Source organism: Musa acuminata, chromosome BXJ3-4, assembly GCF_036884655.1.
Source record: "Musa acuminata AAA Group cultivar baxijiao chromosome BXJ3-4, Cavendish_Baxijiao_AAA, whole genome shotgun sequence".
In the NCBI taxonomy this organism is placed as follows: Eukaryota; Viridiplantae; Streptophyta; class Magnoliopsida; order Zingiberales; family Musaceae; genus Musa; species Musa acuminata.
Window position 1 is genome coordinate 36,499,925 of NC_088352.1, and position 14,062 is coordinate 36,513,986.

General features: G+C 39.2%; 2 protein-coding genes across 3 annotated transcripts; one reads left to right on the plus strand and one right to left on the minus strand.

The window, feature by feature from the left end:
* The first annotated feature begins 2,124 nt into the window (after positions 1–2,124).
* LOC103977347 (65-kDa microtubule-associated protein 3) lies at positions 2,125–6,531 on the plus strand. Of its 2 annotated transcripts, none has more exons than XM_009392844.3 (13): positions 2,125–2,255; positions 3,100–3,191; positions 3,421–3,627; positions 3,852–4,100; positions 4,209–4,418; positions 4,494–4,649; positions 4,788–4,947; positions 5,027–5,178; positions 5,255–5,342; positions 5,438–5,511; positions 5,590–5,664; positions 5,738–5,966; positions 6,058–6,531. In XM_009392844.3, the coding sequence occupies exons 2-13, from the start codon at positions 3,120–3,122 to the stop codon at positions 6,411–6,413; spliced, it is 2,028 nt and encodes a 675-aa protein (XP_009391119.2). In that variant the 5' UTR covers positions 2,125–2,255; positions 3,100–3,119; the 3' UTR covers positions 6,414–6,531. The 2 variants fall into 2 exon arrangements, with proteins under 2 accessions (XP_009391119.2, XP_065001509.1); XM_065145437.1 differs by lacking the exon at positions 2,125–2,255 and adding an exon at positions 2,325–2,577.
* Positions 6,532–8,875: 2,344 nt separating this feature from the next.
* LOC135635685 (LOB domain-containing protein 18-like) lies at positions 8,876–10,014 on the minus strand. The gene is made up of 2 exons (XM_065146935.1): positions 9,535–10,014; positions 8,876–9,439 (listed from the first exon to the last, which is right to left on the minus strand). The coding sequence occupies exons 1-2, from the start codon at positions 9,907–9,909 to the stop codon at positions 9,086–9,088; spliced, it is 729 nt and encodes a 242-aa protein (XP_065003007.1). The 5' UTR covers positions 9,910–10,014; the 3' UTR covers positions 8,876–9,085.
* Positions 10,015–14,062: the final 4,048 nt, after the last annotated feature.

Sequence of the window (14,062 nt, forward strand, 5' to 3'; positions counted from 1 at the left end):
ATTAAGTCGTTTCCATTTGAAAAACATATTTATTTCATATCTTATATTGATGTATATAATTATGAATCAAGAGAAAGTATTGAGAATTAATTCATATGTAATTATCTCAAATAGCTATTGTGTTCTAGGTAGTTCAAGTTATGTTCTAGACATCTCTACTTAAGTGGCTCATGATATAAGAAGTTATCATTATGATGTTAGTTCTATGCCTAACTTAATCATAGGTGACATGAGATAATGAGTTAATTACTATTATATTATATAAATAGGATCATGGTTCATGAAACAAAGATGTATGTACTTAGCAATATTTTATAGGTGTTCTTAGGTTTATTTCTTATTTAATATTACTTTAGTTTTTTTTGTTCGAAAGTATTATTTTTTAATTATATTATAGTATTATGTTTTTAATATTTTTTTTGCTCTTCTATCCCAATAGCGTAAGTCAGCAGACTCTATAGTAACTTCAACAAGCTGTCGTCGTCCTTCGCTATGGCCATGGAGATATCCAATCAATTGAAGCAAATGCTTTGACTCATCAACTCCAATGGTGACAGAAAGATATCCTCTATAAAATTAGGGAATGTGCTGCTGCTCTTGACACATGAGTAGGCCACGACCGTGCGGGAGGCTAAGGGGATGGTGTGGGAGGCGAACTGCAATGGCGATAACTTCATCAACTTGAATGAGTTCATGGATGCCATGGTGTGGGCATCGCCAGAGTGGAAGAGGCACCCAAATGCCGAGCAATTGGGAGGTGGTGATAGAAGCCTCTAGTATTCAACTTAGTTCAAGGTGTTAGATATCAAAAAGCTCTAATACTTTGTTAAAAATAAAAAAATATCAATATTATATTGAAAAATCTCTTAAGAGAATAGTGGATATAAAAAATCATAGAAAATACTATCAAGAAATAAAAAAAATTAAAAATAAAAAAAACTTTTAATAAATATAAAATTTATCATCTCTTATATCATAGATCTCTGAGCCTCTCGTCTGCTTCATCTCTCCTCTCAAACTATATACTTCAAATATTATAATATGAACTCTTTATATAGGAACTCTTGACTTTTACATCAAAATTCTATCTAGTTATAAAGTTTAATTTATATATGGATGAGGAGTCGAGGAGGTGCTCATCCGGTTGGAGCATGGCCAGTGCAGCCTCCGGGAGTGCCGGCTCATGATCAGCGGCGTCGACAGGAATGGTGACGGCCACTTCGACGAGTTCTGGTGCCTGATGACCACCGGCGCATGTTCGAAAGATCAACCGCTGAGCTGTAATTATTGAAGGAACTATGCAGCAAGCTTAGTTTGATCATTCCACTTGTTCTTTGATCCCCCCTCCTCTTCTTCTTCGTATGTCTATTGCGGGGCTGCGCCGCCATCGATCTGTCGATATCATCCTCACATTCCACGGAGGTCCTGATGACTCGTACGTGAACCGATCCAATCATAGTGCGTAGACTTAGTTCGGGTTTTGATTTGGTTATTGCAATTGAGATAATCCGATTAATACCAAATGCTGAATGATGTCGAAATGGTCGGATGAGATCAGTTTACATTCACCTGTATAATAATAATACATTGCGCTTATACCAACCGTAGGATCTAATCCAACATTTGCTTCTCTGATATAAAAATTCGTTCTTACTAATCCTCGGTTTACTCGTCGCGCTACCCTGTCTTGTCACGTACAATGGTCCCACCACTCCAAGGTAAACCACGGGGGACGTTTCCGATTTCCATGCCATGTAGACTTCGCGATTGGCACATTAGTCGATACCTACCCGCTTTTATCACTCGAATGGAGCGACCGCTACAGATGCATCTCTAGTGGGCCACGGTCGCTCTCCAGTGGCGAGGCAGGTGTCTGAAGGTAGCTTGTAAAAGTATTGCTCAAACCCGCTTTTCTCGTCATTACTGCACTATTTTAAGGAAAGTTTCAAATGGTGCTGACAAGGCGATCATAATTACGATGCCACCCTTTCCGTCTCCACTGACCCCGTCCCGTAACGGTAATAGATCCTTGCACGTTCAATTCAAATTCAACGTTCCAGATTAATGACTGTACCCAATAAAGTGTTCACAAAACAGCCACCACCGTTTCAAACTCTTTGGCCCCTTCTCTCTCTCTCTCTCTCTCTCTCTCTCTCTCTCTCTCTCTGTGTTGCCTCTGACGGGGAAGACCTTCCAACGATCTCAGCTTCGCTTCCTTTTGCGTGTTCCGTCGATCGCAGCCGAGTTTTTCTCGAGTACGCATCTCTCAGATATCTCTTCTTTTCCCCTTTCTTTTAGCCTAAACTCCCGATGAATTCCTTGATGTTTCATCAATGTCAAGATGATCCGATTGCTCTAGTTGTGGCGTTTCTATCGTATGTCAACCAGTAATTCTATGGAATGATTTCTTGTTTTGATGTTAACTTTATGCAGTGCTTTGATTTTGGTTAGTTGGATGGTCGAACGCCTAGTTTTTGGCCTCGCGGACGGATTTGGGATCCAATTAAAGCTAGTTTTGTATTTGTGAATTGCGTCAGCTGACAACTATTACTATCGAAGCGCGTTGATGTTGATGTGGTGACTCTGAGTTTGCCTGCTTTGTATTTGTTCTTTAACTTACACTATATATGCGACTAGATGAATTTGGAAACCTTTTGCATCTTTCGGAAATTAGGAGTTGCGAATACGTTCAACGTTCATCCTTGATTTGAGAATTAGTATCCCCTTTATATCTTATTAACGATGGAAAATACACTTGTTGCAAATTGAGAGAACATGATGTAATGGATGAGGGCTGAGGAGAGGAGCTGAAATTTCATTTGATGCATGACCCTTTTGCGAGTGTGTGTGTGCGTTAACATTGGGTGTGCGAAACGAAAATGTTGGAATTAAAAAAGGTAATTTATTTTTTTTTCTTTTTTTAAAGAAAGATTTAACTGAAACGAGAATGGGAGTCAGCTTTTTTCCTATATATTGATTTCATACATAATACAAGCTATAAATAAGGCCAAAATTGCAGGATTTACTTTGCCATGTAGACATTTTGGAACACTGTTCCTGACTCGGTTTCTTTATGATGGATAACTTTTTCTCTTGCAGGTCAAAGTGGTTGACTTGATATGGCTTGTCCTTCTAATGATCAGCTGTTGCAATTGGAAACAACATGTGGATCTCTTCTATATGAGCTTCAGGTTTTCCCCAATTCTCCACTAACTGTAATATAAAATGTAACTGGACAGACTTTAAGAGGGACGACAGTTAGGATATCATGATAAATTTCTAAAAGTTCAGGGCAGTAGTATCTTTATCATTGCGACACTTCCCTCTTACTGTCATTATTATTTAGTATTGCTTTCAAGGACAATAGTGGCATGCATATTGATTCTAAATTCGTCTGGTTTATATAATCTAAAATTTCAGATTATATGGGATGAGGTTGGTGAGTCTGACGCTGAAAGGGATAAAATGCTCCTTGAGCTAGAACAGGAGTGCCTGGAGGTCTACAGAAGAAAGGTTGACCAGGCTAATCGCTGTAGAGCTCAGTTGCGACAAGCAATTGCTGACTCTGAAGCGGAGCTTGCAGCCATCTGCTCTGCAATGGGTGAGCCACCAGTACACACAAGACAGGTGTGTCTCACTTCATGCACCGAGTATAATTATCTATCACTTCCCTGATTTCAACAATTTCTTGGAATGCCAAAATTGAATGATCCTGCTTACTTCTTATTGTTTGTTTGTTGCCATTTCCTATCAGTTCATTAAGAGAGTAGGTCTTATCCTGCTTAAGTATCCTGTTCTTTTGAAGATTATAATATGGTGAAGTTTGTTATATATGTCAATTCTCCTTACAGTCGAATCAGAGAGCTGGAAGCTTAAAAGAGGAGCTCGAGTCCATTACCCCACAGCTAGAGGAGATGCGAATGAAGAAAGTTGAGAGATTGAACCACTTTATAGAAGTAATAGAACAGATAAGAAAGATATCACTTGAGATCATGCCTTCTGGGTGCAACCCATTGATGTTGGCTGTGGATGAATCTGATTTGTCTACAAGAAGGCTTGAAGATTTATACAGACAACTTGAGTTACTTCAGAAGGAGAAGGTTGGAACTTTATGTCTCCTTATTTAAAATTATATTTTTTATTTCTATAATTGTGCAGCAACTTTGCCTATTTATTCTTTTAACAAATTTAGATGTTTTCTACTTCAGAGTGACCGGTTGAAGCAAGTGATGGATCACTTGTCCTCTCTGAATGCGTTATGCTCCGTGCTTGGAGTTGATTTTAAAGAAACAATTAGAGAAATACACCCTAATCTAGATGAAACTGAAGTATCAAAGTGTGTAAGCAATACCACAATAGAAAGGCTTGCCACGGCTATAGGGAGAATGCGAGATATTAAGATAGAGAGGATGAAGAAGGTAATTGATGCTACTGAATAGCAATACCTACTTTGATTTTGCTATAATTTAAATTCAGACATTGTTATATGTCAGCTTCAAGATCTTGCATCTACAATGTTGGAATTGTGGAATCTAATGGATACGCCAATCGAAGAGCAACAGCTCTTTCAGAATGTGACATGTAATATCGCTGCTTCAGAACAAGAAATTACAGAGGCCAACACTCTTTCGGTGGACTTACTCAATTATGTAAGTCAGTAACTAGAACAGAATTTATATTTGCACTGTTATCATATATATATATATATATGTGTGTGTGTGTGTGTGTGTGTGTGTGTGTGTGTGTGTGTGTGTGTATTAAGTGACAAGGGCACAATTTTGATGTAGGTGGAGACAGAAGTTTTGAGACTCGAACAGCTAAAAGTTAGCAAGATGAAAGAGCTAGTCTTGAAGAAGAAAACAGAACTTAAAGAACTTCGGTGGCGGGTGCATCTGGTGGCAGAGGCAGAAAATCAAGAAGAATTTGAAATTAGTGCTATTGAATCTGGTATGTGTTTCTATTTCGACATTTTGTGCTACTGAGAGATGGTCGTAACCTTTGTTTCCAATTATTGTTGTGTTGGCAGGAGCTATTGATGCCACTTTAATTCTGGAACAGATAGAGTTCCAAATTGCGACAGTTAAAGAGGAAGCCTTTAGCAGGAAAGATATACTTGAAAGGGTAGAAAAATGGTTTGCTGCATGTCAGGAGGAAGCATGGCTGGAGGAGTACAATCGGGTAGGAAATAAAATGGTAGATGTAATCATTTGGCTCTACCCTGTGACTTACATATCTTCTTTATGATCTATTGCAGGATGAAAACCGCTACAATGCTGGAAGAGGTGCACACCTATCACTTAAGCGTGCTGAGAAAGCTCGTGCATTAGTCAACAAGATTCCAGGTTATCTAAGCTCAAAGACAACAAATAAGAACTTCAAATGTGCATGATTGAGTTATTTTGTGTCATAAGCTTTTTACTTATTGTATCTTGAGCAGCTATAGTAGAAACTCTGGCAGCCAAAATCACACAATGGGAGAAAGAAAGAGGCATTGAGTTCACATACGATGGCGTGAGCATTACTTGTCATGCTTGTTGTTTGGTAATGGCCTGAGAAAGGATCTCATCTCCAGTTGCTTCAATCTTGTAGGTGCGTCTTCTCTCAATGCTGGAAGAATACACCATAGTCAGGCAAGAGAAAGAGCAAGAACGCAAGAGACAGAGGGTAAGCCTGTCAAGGTGACTTCAGATGAGATCAAATATTTGCGTTTCTGGATTATAACGTATTGATAATTCAGGATCAGAAGAGGCTCCAAGGCCAGATCATAGCCGAGCAAGAAGCACTTTATGGTTCAAAACCCAGCCCTTCAAAATCTCAAAGTGCAAAAAAGATACCCAGAACATCAGCTGGGTGCCCAAGCCGAAGGCTCAGTGGAGCAACACAGCCTCCCAAGCTTGATCATCTGCATTCTGCAAAGCCTGTGCGCTCAGCAAAGAAGACAGATGATTTGGGCATCCTTTCTCCTGGTTAGTTTCCTGAACACTAGATTCAGAAATACTACAAATTAATCTTCTTCCAAGTTCTACCATTGACCATGCAAAGTTTGAGCTCTTGTAGGTGCAAGAGGTGCAGATATTGCTGGCCTTCCTGTGAAGAAGCTAACTTACAATGCCATGACCACACATCAAGAAGTAGGCGTGCCACGCAAACCCTTTGCTCCTATACTACCAGTTAACAACATGCCAACAACACCCTCTAAGCACATTGTCAATACGTTTGAAGAGAACAAGTCCCCAAATGTGATGCTAACTCCCAAAACTCCAATGGCAGTGCAAGCGCCGATGCAGGTGGCCAATACACCTGTTCCTCCGACTTGCCTCTTTGACCAAGCAGTGGCCAAGGTAGTAGCACCAGTGGAGCAGACAGAGTATTCATTTGAAGAAAGGAGGCTTGTTTTCTATCTTAGTAGATAAATGAGCTACATAAACCAATATTGGAGACGTCTTCTGTAGTCTGTAGTTGATTCAAAGTCGATTATTCTCGACTTCGGTTAATGATCACTAAGAACTGTCTTTAGTGTTAATAGATAAATCAATCAAAATTGCCTCTGGATTATTGAGTGTTGCACTCTGTGAGCTGCAGTTGGTTGTCAATACTTCTATGGTGGAAGAGCAGTAAGTACTCCTGAAGATGTGATATAATGGCTGAAACAGGTCTAATTGATCCGACAATGAAACGGAAATCTAAGTGAACATGTTAAATATAACCTTTTACAAAGCATCTACAACAGACTCTCTAATGACTGAAACAGATCTAATTGATCCTACAATGAAACGGAGATCTGAGTGAACATGCTAAATATAACCTTTTACAAAGCATCTACAACAGATCTTTTGAGAGTTTGAGCCCATATTGATTTCATAGCATTTTCTACTTAGTAGAGCAATCCAATTTTAGCTCGTGATGTCCGTGACCTATGTCGAGGTGGAAGGTTAGTTCATGATCCAATCTAAGCATAGCCCAAGAACCTCTCCTAAGTTGATTAACGATGTTTGATGATGAGGATTTCCAAGGTGAAACCATGCTATGCTCCGATGCCCCTACAACTCATTTTAGAGTGCCTCCCAACTAACTCTCTCGGATGATTCCAAAATGAACCCATGTATAGTAGTGTAAAAGAGTTGAACAAGATGCATTGCATTGACGGGTTCAAGTTTGACGATATGTTACTCAATATTATCTTTCTAATGAAAGTTTTGACGGAGGTGTAAACTATCATAAAAAAAAATCAAGCATAAAATTAAAATAATTTTAATAATTTTTTATTTGAAGAATTTATCGGGTCCTTGATGACATATGAAATGACATGATAATACATGATAAACTTGAGAATAATCTTTCAAAGAACAAAAAGGACATGACACTTAGAACCCAAGAAGGTCACTTGGGTGAAAACTCTAAGTGATGACGATGATAATGATGATGACTTGACACTTTTTATAAGAATATTTAAAAAATTCTTAAAAAGGAACAAAACAAAACAAGACACTAAGAATAAAAGTGAACTAAAAAAGGACCAAATAATTTGAATGCAAGAAGCCGAGATACTTCAAAAATAAATATCCCAAGTAAAGAAAAAATAATAATAAAAAAAAGAAGGTGCTCAAAGCAACTTGGGATGATTTGAGTACATCCAAAGACGATGAGCCAACCAACAAAGAAGTTGCTAACTACACTTTAATGACGTTCAATGACAAGGTGACTCAATCAAATCTCATTTAGTTTATGATGATTTACGTATCACTTTCAATGATCTATACGATGAATGTAAGCTAGTTGATAAAAAATATAAGTTATTAAAAAAAGAATATGCTTATCTTATTAGTAAATTTGATAAATTAAAAAATAAGCATGATAGTATGCTAGCTTCTTATATTAAGTATGATGAGATAGATTCACTTAAGAAAAAAAATGTTTTACTACAAGAAATGTTAGAAAAATTTAAAATATGAGATAAATCTCTAAATATAATCTTTTCTAATAAAGGTTATGTTTATAGAAACGAAGGAATTAACTTTGTGAGTAATAATCAATAAAAACCAACTATCTTCGTTAAATGACCTACATTACATATCTCACCTATAGAAAAATAATTTTTTTATGGAAAATATGATCATTTTGCCTATTCATTTAAAAGATATAGTCCACACAAATTAGTTTGGGTTCCTAAAGAAATCATAAATCACTCAATGATAGGTAGATCTATTTATGAGGAACACAATGTTAAATGGGTACCTAAAAGAAAACTCCCTTTCTTATAGATATATCTACAATCATAAGTTAGGAGCAAGAGATGGTACCTTAATAGTTGATGCTCAAGATACATGATCGGAGATCCAACACACTTCTCTAAACTCACTAGTCAAGATGAAGAATTTATCACTTTCAAAGATAATAATAAAAGAAAAATTATTGAAAAAGGAAATATAAGTAACAAATCAACACTTCTTGTAGCCTTGGTTCAGGAGTGATAAAAAAGCAAAAATATATTGCTCTAATAATTTGGTTTCGAAGAATTGTAGTAGATCTTCAAGAAAATTAAGATGAACCAATGAAAATATGTTACAACCATAAGTTACTGTTGCAATGACGAAGAATCCTATATTCCACAAGCACACCAAACATATTGAAATTTGATATTATTTCATTTATGAATTAGTTGATAAGAAAAAAATTCAAATGGATTATTACATTAAAGACCAGTTTATTGCTATCTTTACAAAAGCCTTGGTAAAAAAAATAATTTTAAGTTATAATTATTTTAAATTTAAGGGTTGTGATAAGATTCATTCAAATAGTTAAGATTAGATGAAACAAATATAAAAATTTAGATTAAGATAAATATATAAGGATGAGAAGATTTATTGGGGTATAATTGATTCCTTTATTATTTAAAAAAAATATATTTTTGAATCAATCTAAAACTAATGTCTTTGGAATGATGCAAAAGCCAAAGGACTTTTCATGCCAATGTTCTAATCATCATGTTCCATCTTTGTGGAACGCAAAACAGGAGCAAGTTAATTTGGATCCTTGTTTGCTGGTCAAGAAGTACATACCATTCCAGGTTACTCGCTGAGTGTGGTTACCGTGAATCGGGAGGTGGTTCACTTGTGGCCGTCCGGTGCCGATCGAGGAGCTCCCTGGCTAATGCCTGGAGATCGCCACCCCCAAACCCAGAGCTCTCACAAGGGCTCCTTGTGCTGGTGCTCAGCTGCTGCTGCTGTTGCTGAAGAGTCCATGCTGGCTGCACCAGGGGGTTGAACAGCGTCGAGAGATCAACTGCAGTAGGGAGGTTCGCGGCTGATGGCAGGTCTGATATCGCAAAGGGTATCGGCGCTACGACTAATGGCGGTGGCAGCGGTGGCGGAGGGGATGGCAGCTCCAACGTGGCCAGGTGGGCTTGTAAGTAGGACAGCTCCGCCTGCAGGTTGACTACCTATTCCAACATCCTATCGAATCAATATTCGAGTGCAAACCGTAAAAGCACAGGTCGATTCTACTGTTTAGGACCCATCGAAGGTTAGTATGCACCTGCTGTTGGAGGGCGAAGATGTGAGCGACGCAGCCGTAGACGGGGTCTCGGAGGCGCGCCTGGGCCTCGTAGCAGATGGTGACAGCGGCGTCGAGCCTCTTGTGGGCGGGGATGTGGAGGAGGAGCTTCGACACGTTGCTGGCGCCGAACACCTTGTGCACAGCCGCGAAGTGCGCCGCGCCTTGCTCGGAGTCGAAGTACGGCGCAAATATGCACCCCGCCATGCACTTCCTCCTCAGAAACTTGCAGGCTCCGCACGGTCCGCTGCCACCACCTGCACTCCCACCTCCTCCTGATATACCGCCGCCACCACCGACACCCCCACTTCCTCCCCCGGTTGCTCCTTCAATACTAGGACTAGGATTGCCACTCATATCACTGATCTCCCTTTTTTGTGCTTATTTGAAGGTTGGTATCCTGACACAAGATGAATCCATGGATTTGTTTGTGAAAGGATCGAGGACGGACAAAAGGAAAGGGAGGTCTAAAGATTGATATAGAGAGAGTGTGCGTTTGTGTGTGTAAAAATCGAGTGAGGCAGAAGGGGGACTTTGTCTTATTGGTAGGGGGCATGTTGGAGTTACTGTTTCATGCTTGTTTGTTTATGGTTTCCACATGACTCTCTAATGCCATGCCAAGCAACCATACCGACCATCCCCAACTCTCTCTCTCTCTCTCTCTCTCTCTCTACAGTTGCAGCTTGCGTGAAGCAAACATGCAATGAAGAAAAACCCAACCCAAACTTTACTTCTATTCCTTCTCTCTTTTCTTGCTTGTCACTGTACAGCAGCAGATTCCTCTCTCGACTGTTCTCTTTCACGGTTCAATTTCTTCTTTCAATGAAGCTTATACCAATGTCCTCTCTCTCTCTCTCTCTCTCTCTCCAGATATGAGTTACACGTAAATGGAGGGCTATATAGATCAGTGTGGGGCAATTGTGGAAGGTGGATTTGGCGTGTCCGCGTCCATGATGTCTCTGTATATGCAGATGAATCCCTTCGTGCTAAGACTAAGGACACGTGAGATGAGTTCTTTTGGGGAGGGAAGATAGTTTAATGGAGGTATAGAGTAGAATAACAGAGAGAGCTACAGAAGGCAGTGACATAGTATCTTCCATTACTGCTCACTCTGCCGTTCATATCTTTCATAATGATTTGGGCTTTGTTGCAGGAATGATGTCCTGATCATATAACAAAGCAAATACCGTAACTTCTGAGAGACATATCCGTATCATGTGACCACTCTGCTTCACTAAACAAAGAGCAGCGTGTCAACAATCTTTTATGTGCCATGCGATCCACGATTCGTTGATTTCTTTGGGTCTCCAAAAACCCTAACGGGACCAGAGCAGGTCCTACGAGTGACTCGTGCGGGACCCCAAGATTGCGTGCGGCACTGCCACTGTTCCTCCACTCGTGCGGTCGTCGGCTCATTGGAATCAGAACAAAGCTGGGGAGGGATGACTTATGTATTTGACTTCGACTCCAGATTTCCCGTAGAAGGGAGTGCCAGCTTTAAATGGGGGACGTTGTCCCCTTAACATGGAACAATGGAAGAGTGTTATGCGTAATATTAGTGTCCCCGAACAAACGGAGTCCGCTAACTGGGAGAGGGAGAGGCGGGGGGGTCAAAGGATGGACCCAATTTGGTGGACCAACACAAGCTTTCCTTCCCCATGGCCTGCATATTGAAATATGATGAGAGGGCCTACCTACCACCTAAAGGCTCAACAACACCTCTCCCTTCAACTACTCCATCCCCAGATCTCTGGCCATGTCCTCGTTGGATCGACCGACAAGATCGCTTTTAGGGACACCAAATGCAGGAGAAAGGGCCTAAACGTCAGGTCTTAATGCATAGCAGCAGCGTAGTGTAAGGACTGTGCATTTTGAGAGAATACCAAAGAGATCATCGACCGCTTGTGGTCTGTAATGGACACCGGTTTGTAGCGGACTAGATGATCATCACTGGAAAGCTTATGCTGCTTTAGGAGTTGGAAATGCTTAAAGATTTGGTGCTAGTCCAAGAGGAAGTTCTAGAGAATTAGGTGAAAGGCAGATGGGTAGTAGAAGAAGAAGAAGAAGAAGAAGAAGTCTTGATTGCTAGGAAATAAATTGTTTTCTGTGCATGTCAGTCGACAAATAGGTCTACAACATAACCGAGTCCAAGTGTATCCCGATCCGGGTTTCATGTAAAGATGTCAAATTGTGCTTTACTTCCAGGATGTGGACTTTATGATACTTATCAGCAAGTGTGTTCTTCTTCTTGCCTCTGCTGCGGCCAGCGTTTCATATCATAAGGTGGCAAGTCAAGGTAGGGGTAGAACACTAAGCTACCTCGGCATATAGAGTTACACCATGCAAATTATCTCGTACGTCTTGTTAATGCATATATAGGTCAGTAAACATGCCAAAACAAATTCACTGGTTTATTCGAAGTTCATCATCAGAGCTCAGAAAATTTTGGTTGGATCCAAGGAAGGAGATGGTTCAGTTCGTTGGAAAATAAGAAAAAGAAATTAAAAATCAAAAGAAAAATCTATCAAACATCAACAATAAGATTTAACGTGATTTGATGACTCCCTCTAGAGAGTATACCCTCTCTAGATACCTTAGAGAGAAAGTCAACATCACTCAAAGTATTTCTCACATCTTGCTTTCCTCTATCAGACTAAAATACATGAAATATTTATAAGAAAACCAAACCCTAATTACTAAGTTTCCTTCGTAAGAATTTTATTTAATTAGAATTTTTTGTTTTATTAGAATATTAGCTTCAAAAATTCTACTGCGAATCCCAACAGGATTTATGGATCTGCAAAAGCTACTTCTAAAGTTTTCAGTGCTTCAATTAGACAGCAATTCTGCATATATCACCAGAAATTCTGCAGAAGGGCGCAGTGTCCAAAGCATGCTTTGAAAAGTTCTCAATGCTTCAATTAGACAGCAATTCTGTAGCGTCCAAAGCATCCTTTGGAAGCTACACGGACTGCATCGTAGATTATGTGTCGGATAAATGAACCAGCTGAGAATTGAAGGAAGGTTTATGCAACAACGATGAAGCAAATTAATCTACGAGTAGTTAACATTTCAGCTTATATCTCGATTTTTAGCCAGTTCTGAAACAATTCAAGAAAGAATCCAAGATAAAACGGGTCTAACTATCCATTATTCTGATGCTTAAATACAGTGAAGCAATCAATGTGGCCTGGAGATGAATTTGGATTAATGCCACATGTCATAGATAGGGCCGAAGTTGTAGCAAATGTGTGACATGATCAAAATTGAGAAGGAAAACGACATTGATGGATGGAAGTGTCGATTTGGTTGTCATTTTAGAGTTTAAGCTTTGGTGACAAGCAGAAAACAGAAGAAAAACTTGGCATTGGTCGCTCCTATCAAAATGACAGAATGAAAGATAAGCTGAAAAACACAATGCAACACCGAAACAAATCCAAGCATTTCGAATGCAATACTTTCTAACGAAGAATTCGCATTGTGGAACCAGCACCTGCAGATTCGTCTTTTGCTATTACACGAAACCTGCAACTCTAAAGTGTACAATGTAAGAGATGATAAGAAAATGGGAGTCTCCAAATGGCAAAATGAGAAAGTCTCGGTGGGGTTTATGGTGTTCGAAAGTAGATGATTCCATTATTTTTATAGGCAACCAAACATCGGCATGTAAGTTTAGAGTTCACCAAAACAAGCAACTTCGTCAGCATTTTTGCTATCATCTGTCGTGCAACTCACAGTCAGTGGTTCCATTTAGAGTTGAATGGCAGGATTTGCTTCATTATTTAGACAACACTGAGCACACAATGCCAGAAATTCTAATTTCAATGGGTTGATCTGATCATAATATGGTAAAGGTCAATGTGGGTATGATTTAGATGCATTTCAAAGCAAAAAGAAAAAGAGAATCAATCACAAAACAAGCTCAAGAATGAATATTATCTCGATATGCTACGATCACCAATGGAGCTGACTTAAACAAGTGATAGGAGGTTACGTTAAGAAATCGATTAGATCTTGAACTCCACTATAGATCTATTGGGGATCTCCGATTCACATACCGAAAAGAATTATGTGTTTCTTAAAAAAATAATTGGAGTAGATTAAGATAGAAGTCATTATCTTGATTGTTTACTTTTTACGAAGTCTTATTTATATAAAGTTTGCAAAGTCTAAATTTATTTACCATACAACAAAAAAATTCTAAGTTTGAAGGAATTTTATTTATTTACATATATTCCTTCCAAAGTTTGAAGGAATCTATGTACCATACAACAAAAAAATTCAAAGTGTCTATATACCTCCAATGACTTGTCTGTGATTTGCACAGTAATCTATTTGGTGTTACACCAGCTGAGGTGCAACAGCAACTGTTACCAAATGGCAGACTTAACATGCTTTACTGGACCTACAGACAAGAGCGTACTGTTGCAGTACAAGAATACATTTCAGAATGAGAGTGAGAACGATAATATCGCATCGCTTCCAGCCCGAACGCATCTGTCTCCGTACC

Excerpts from the sequence above, each read along its gene's own strand:
- LOC103977347 (XM_009392844.3), top strand. The coding sequence starts at position 3,120 with ATGGCTTGTCCTTCTAATGATCAGCTGTTGCAATTGGAAACAACATGT. Across the intron at positions 4,650-4,787 it reads CGGTGGACTTACTCAATTAT|GTGGAGACAGAAGTTTTGAG; the intron begins GTAAGTCAGTAA and ends ATTTTGATGTAG. Across the intron at positions 5,967-6,057 it reads TTTGGGCATCCTTTCTCCTG|GTGCAAGAGGTGCAGATATT; the intron begins GTTAGTTTCCTG and ends GAGCTCTTGTAG.
- LOC135635685 (XM_065146935.1), bottom strand. The coding sequence starts at position 9,909 with ATGAGTGGCAATCCTAGTCCTAGTATTGAAGGAGCAACCGGGGGAGGA. Across the intron at positions 9,440-9,534 it reads TCTTCGCCCTCCAACAGCAG|GTAGTCAACCTGCAGGCGGA; the intron begins GTGCATACTAAC and ends ATGTTGGAATAG.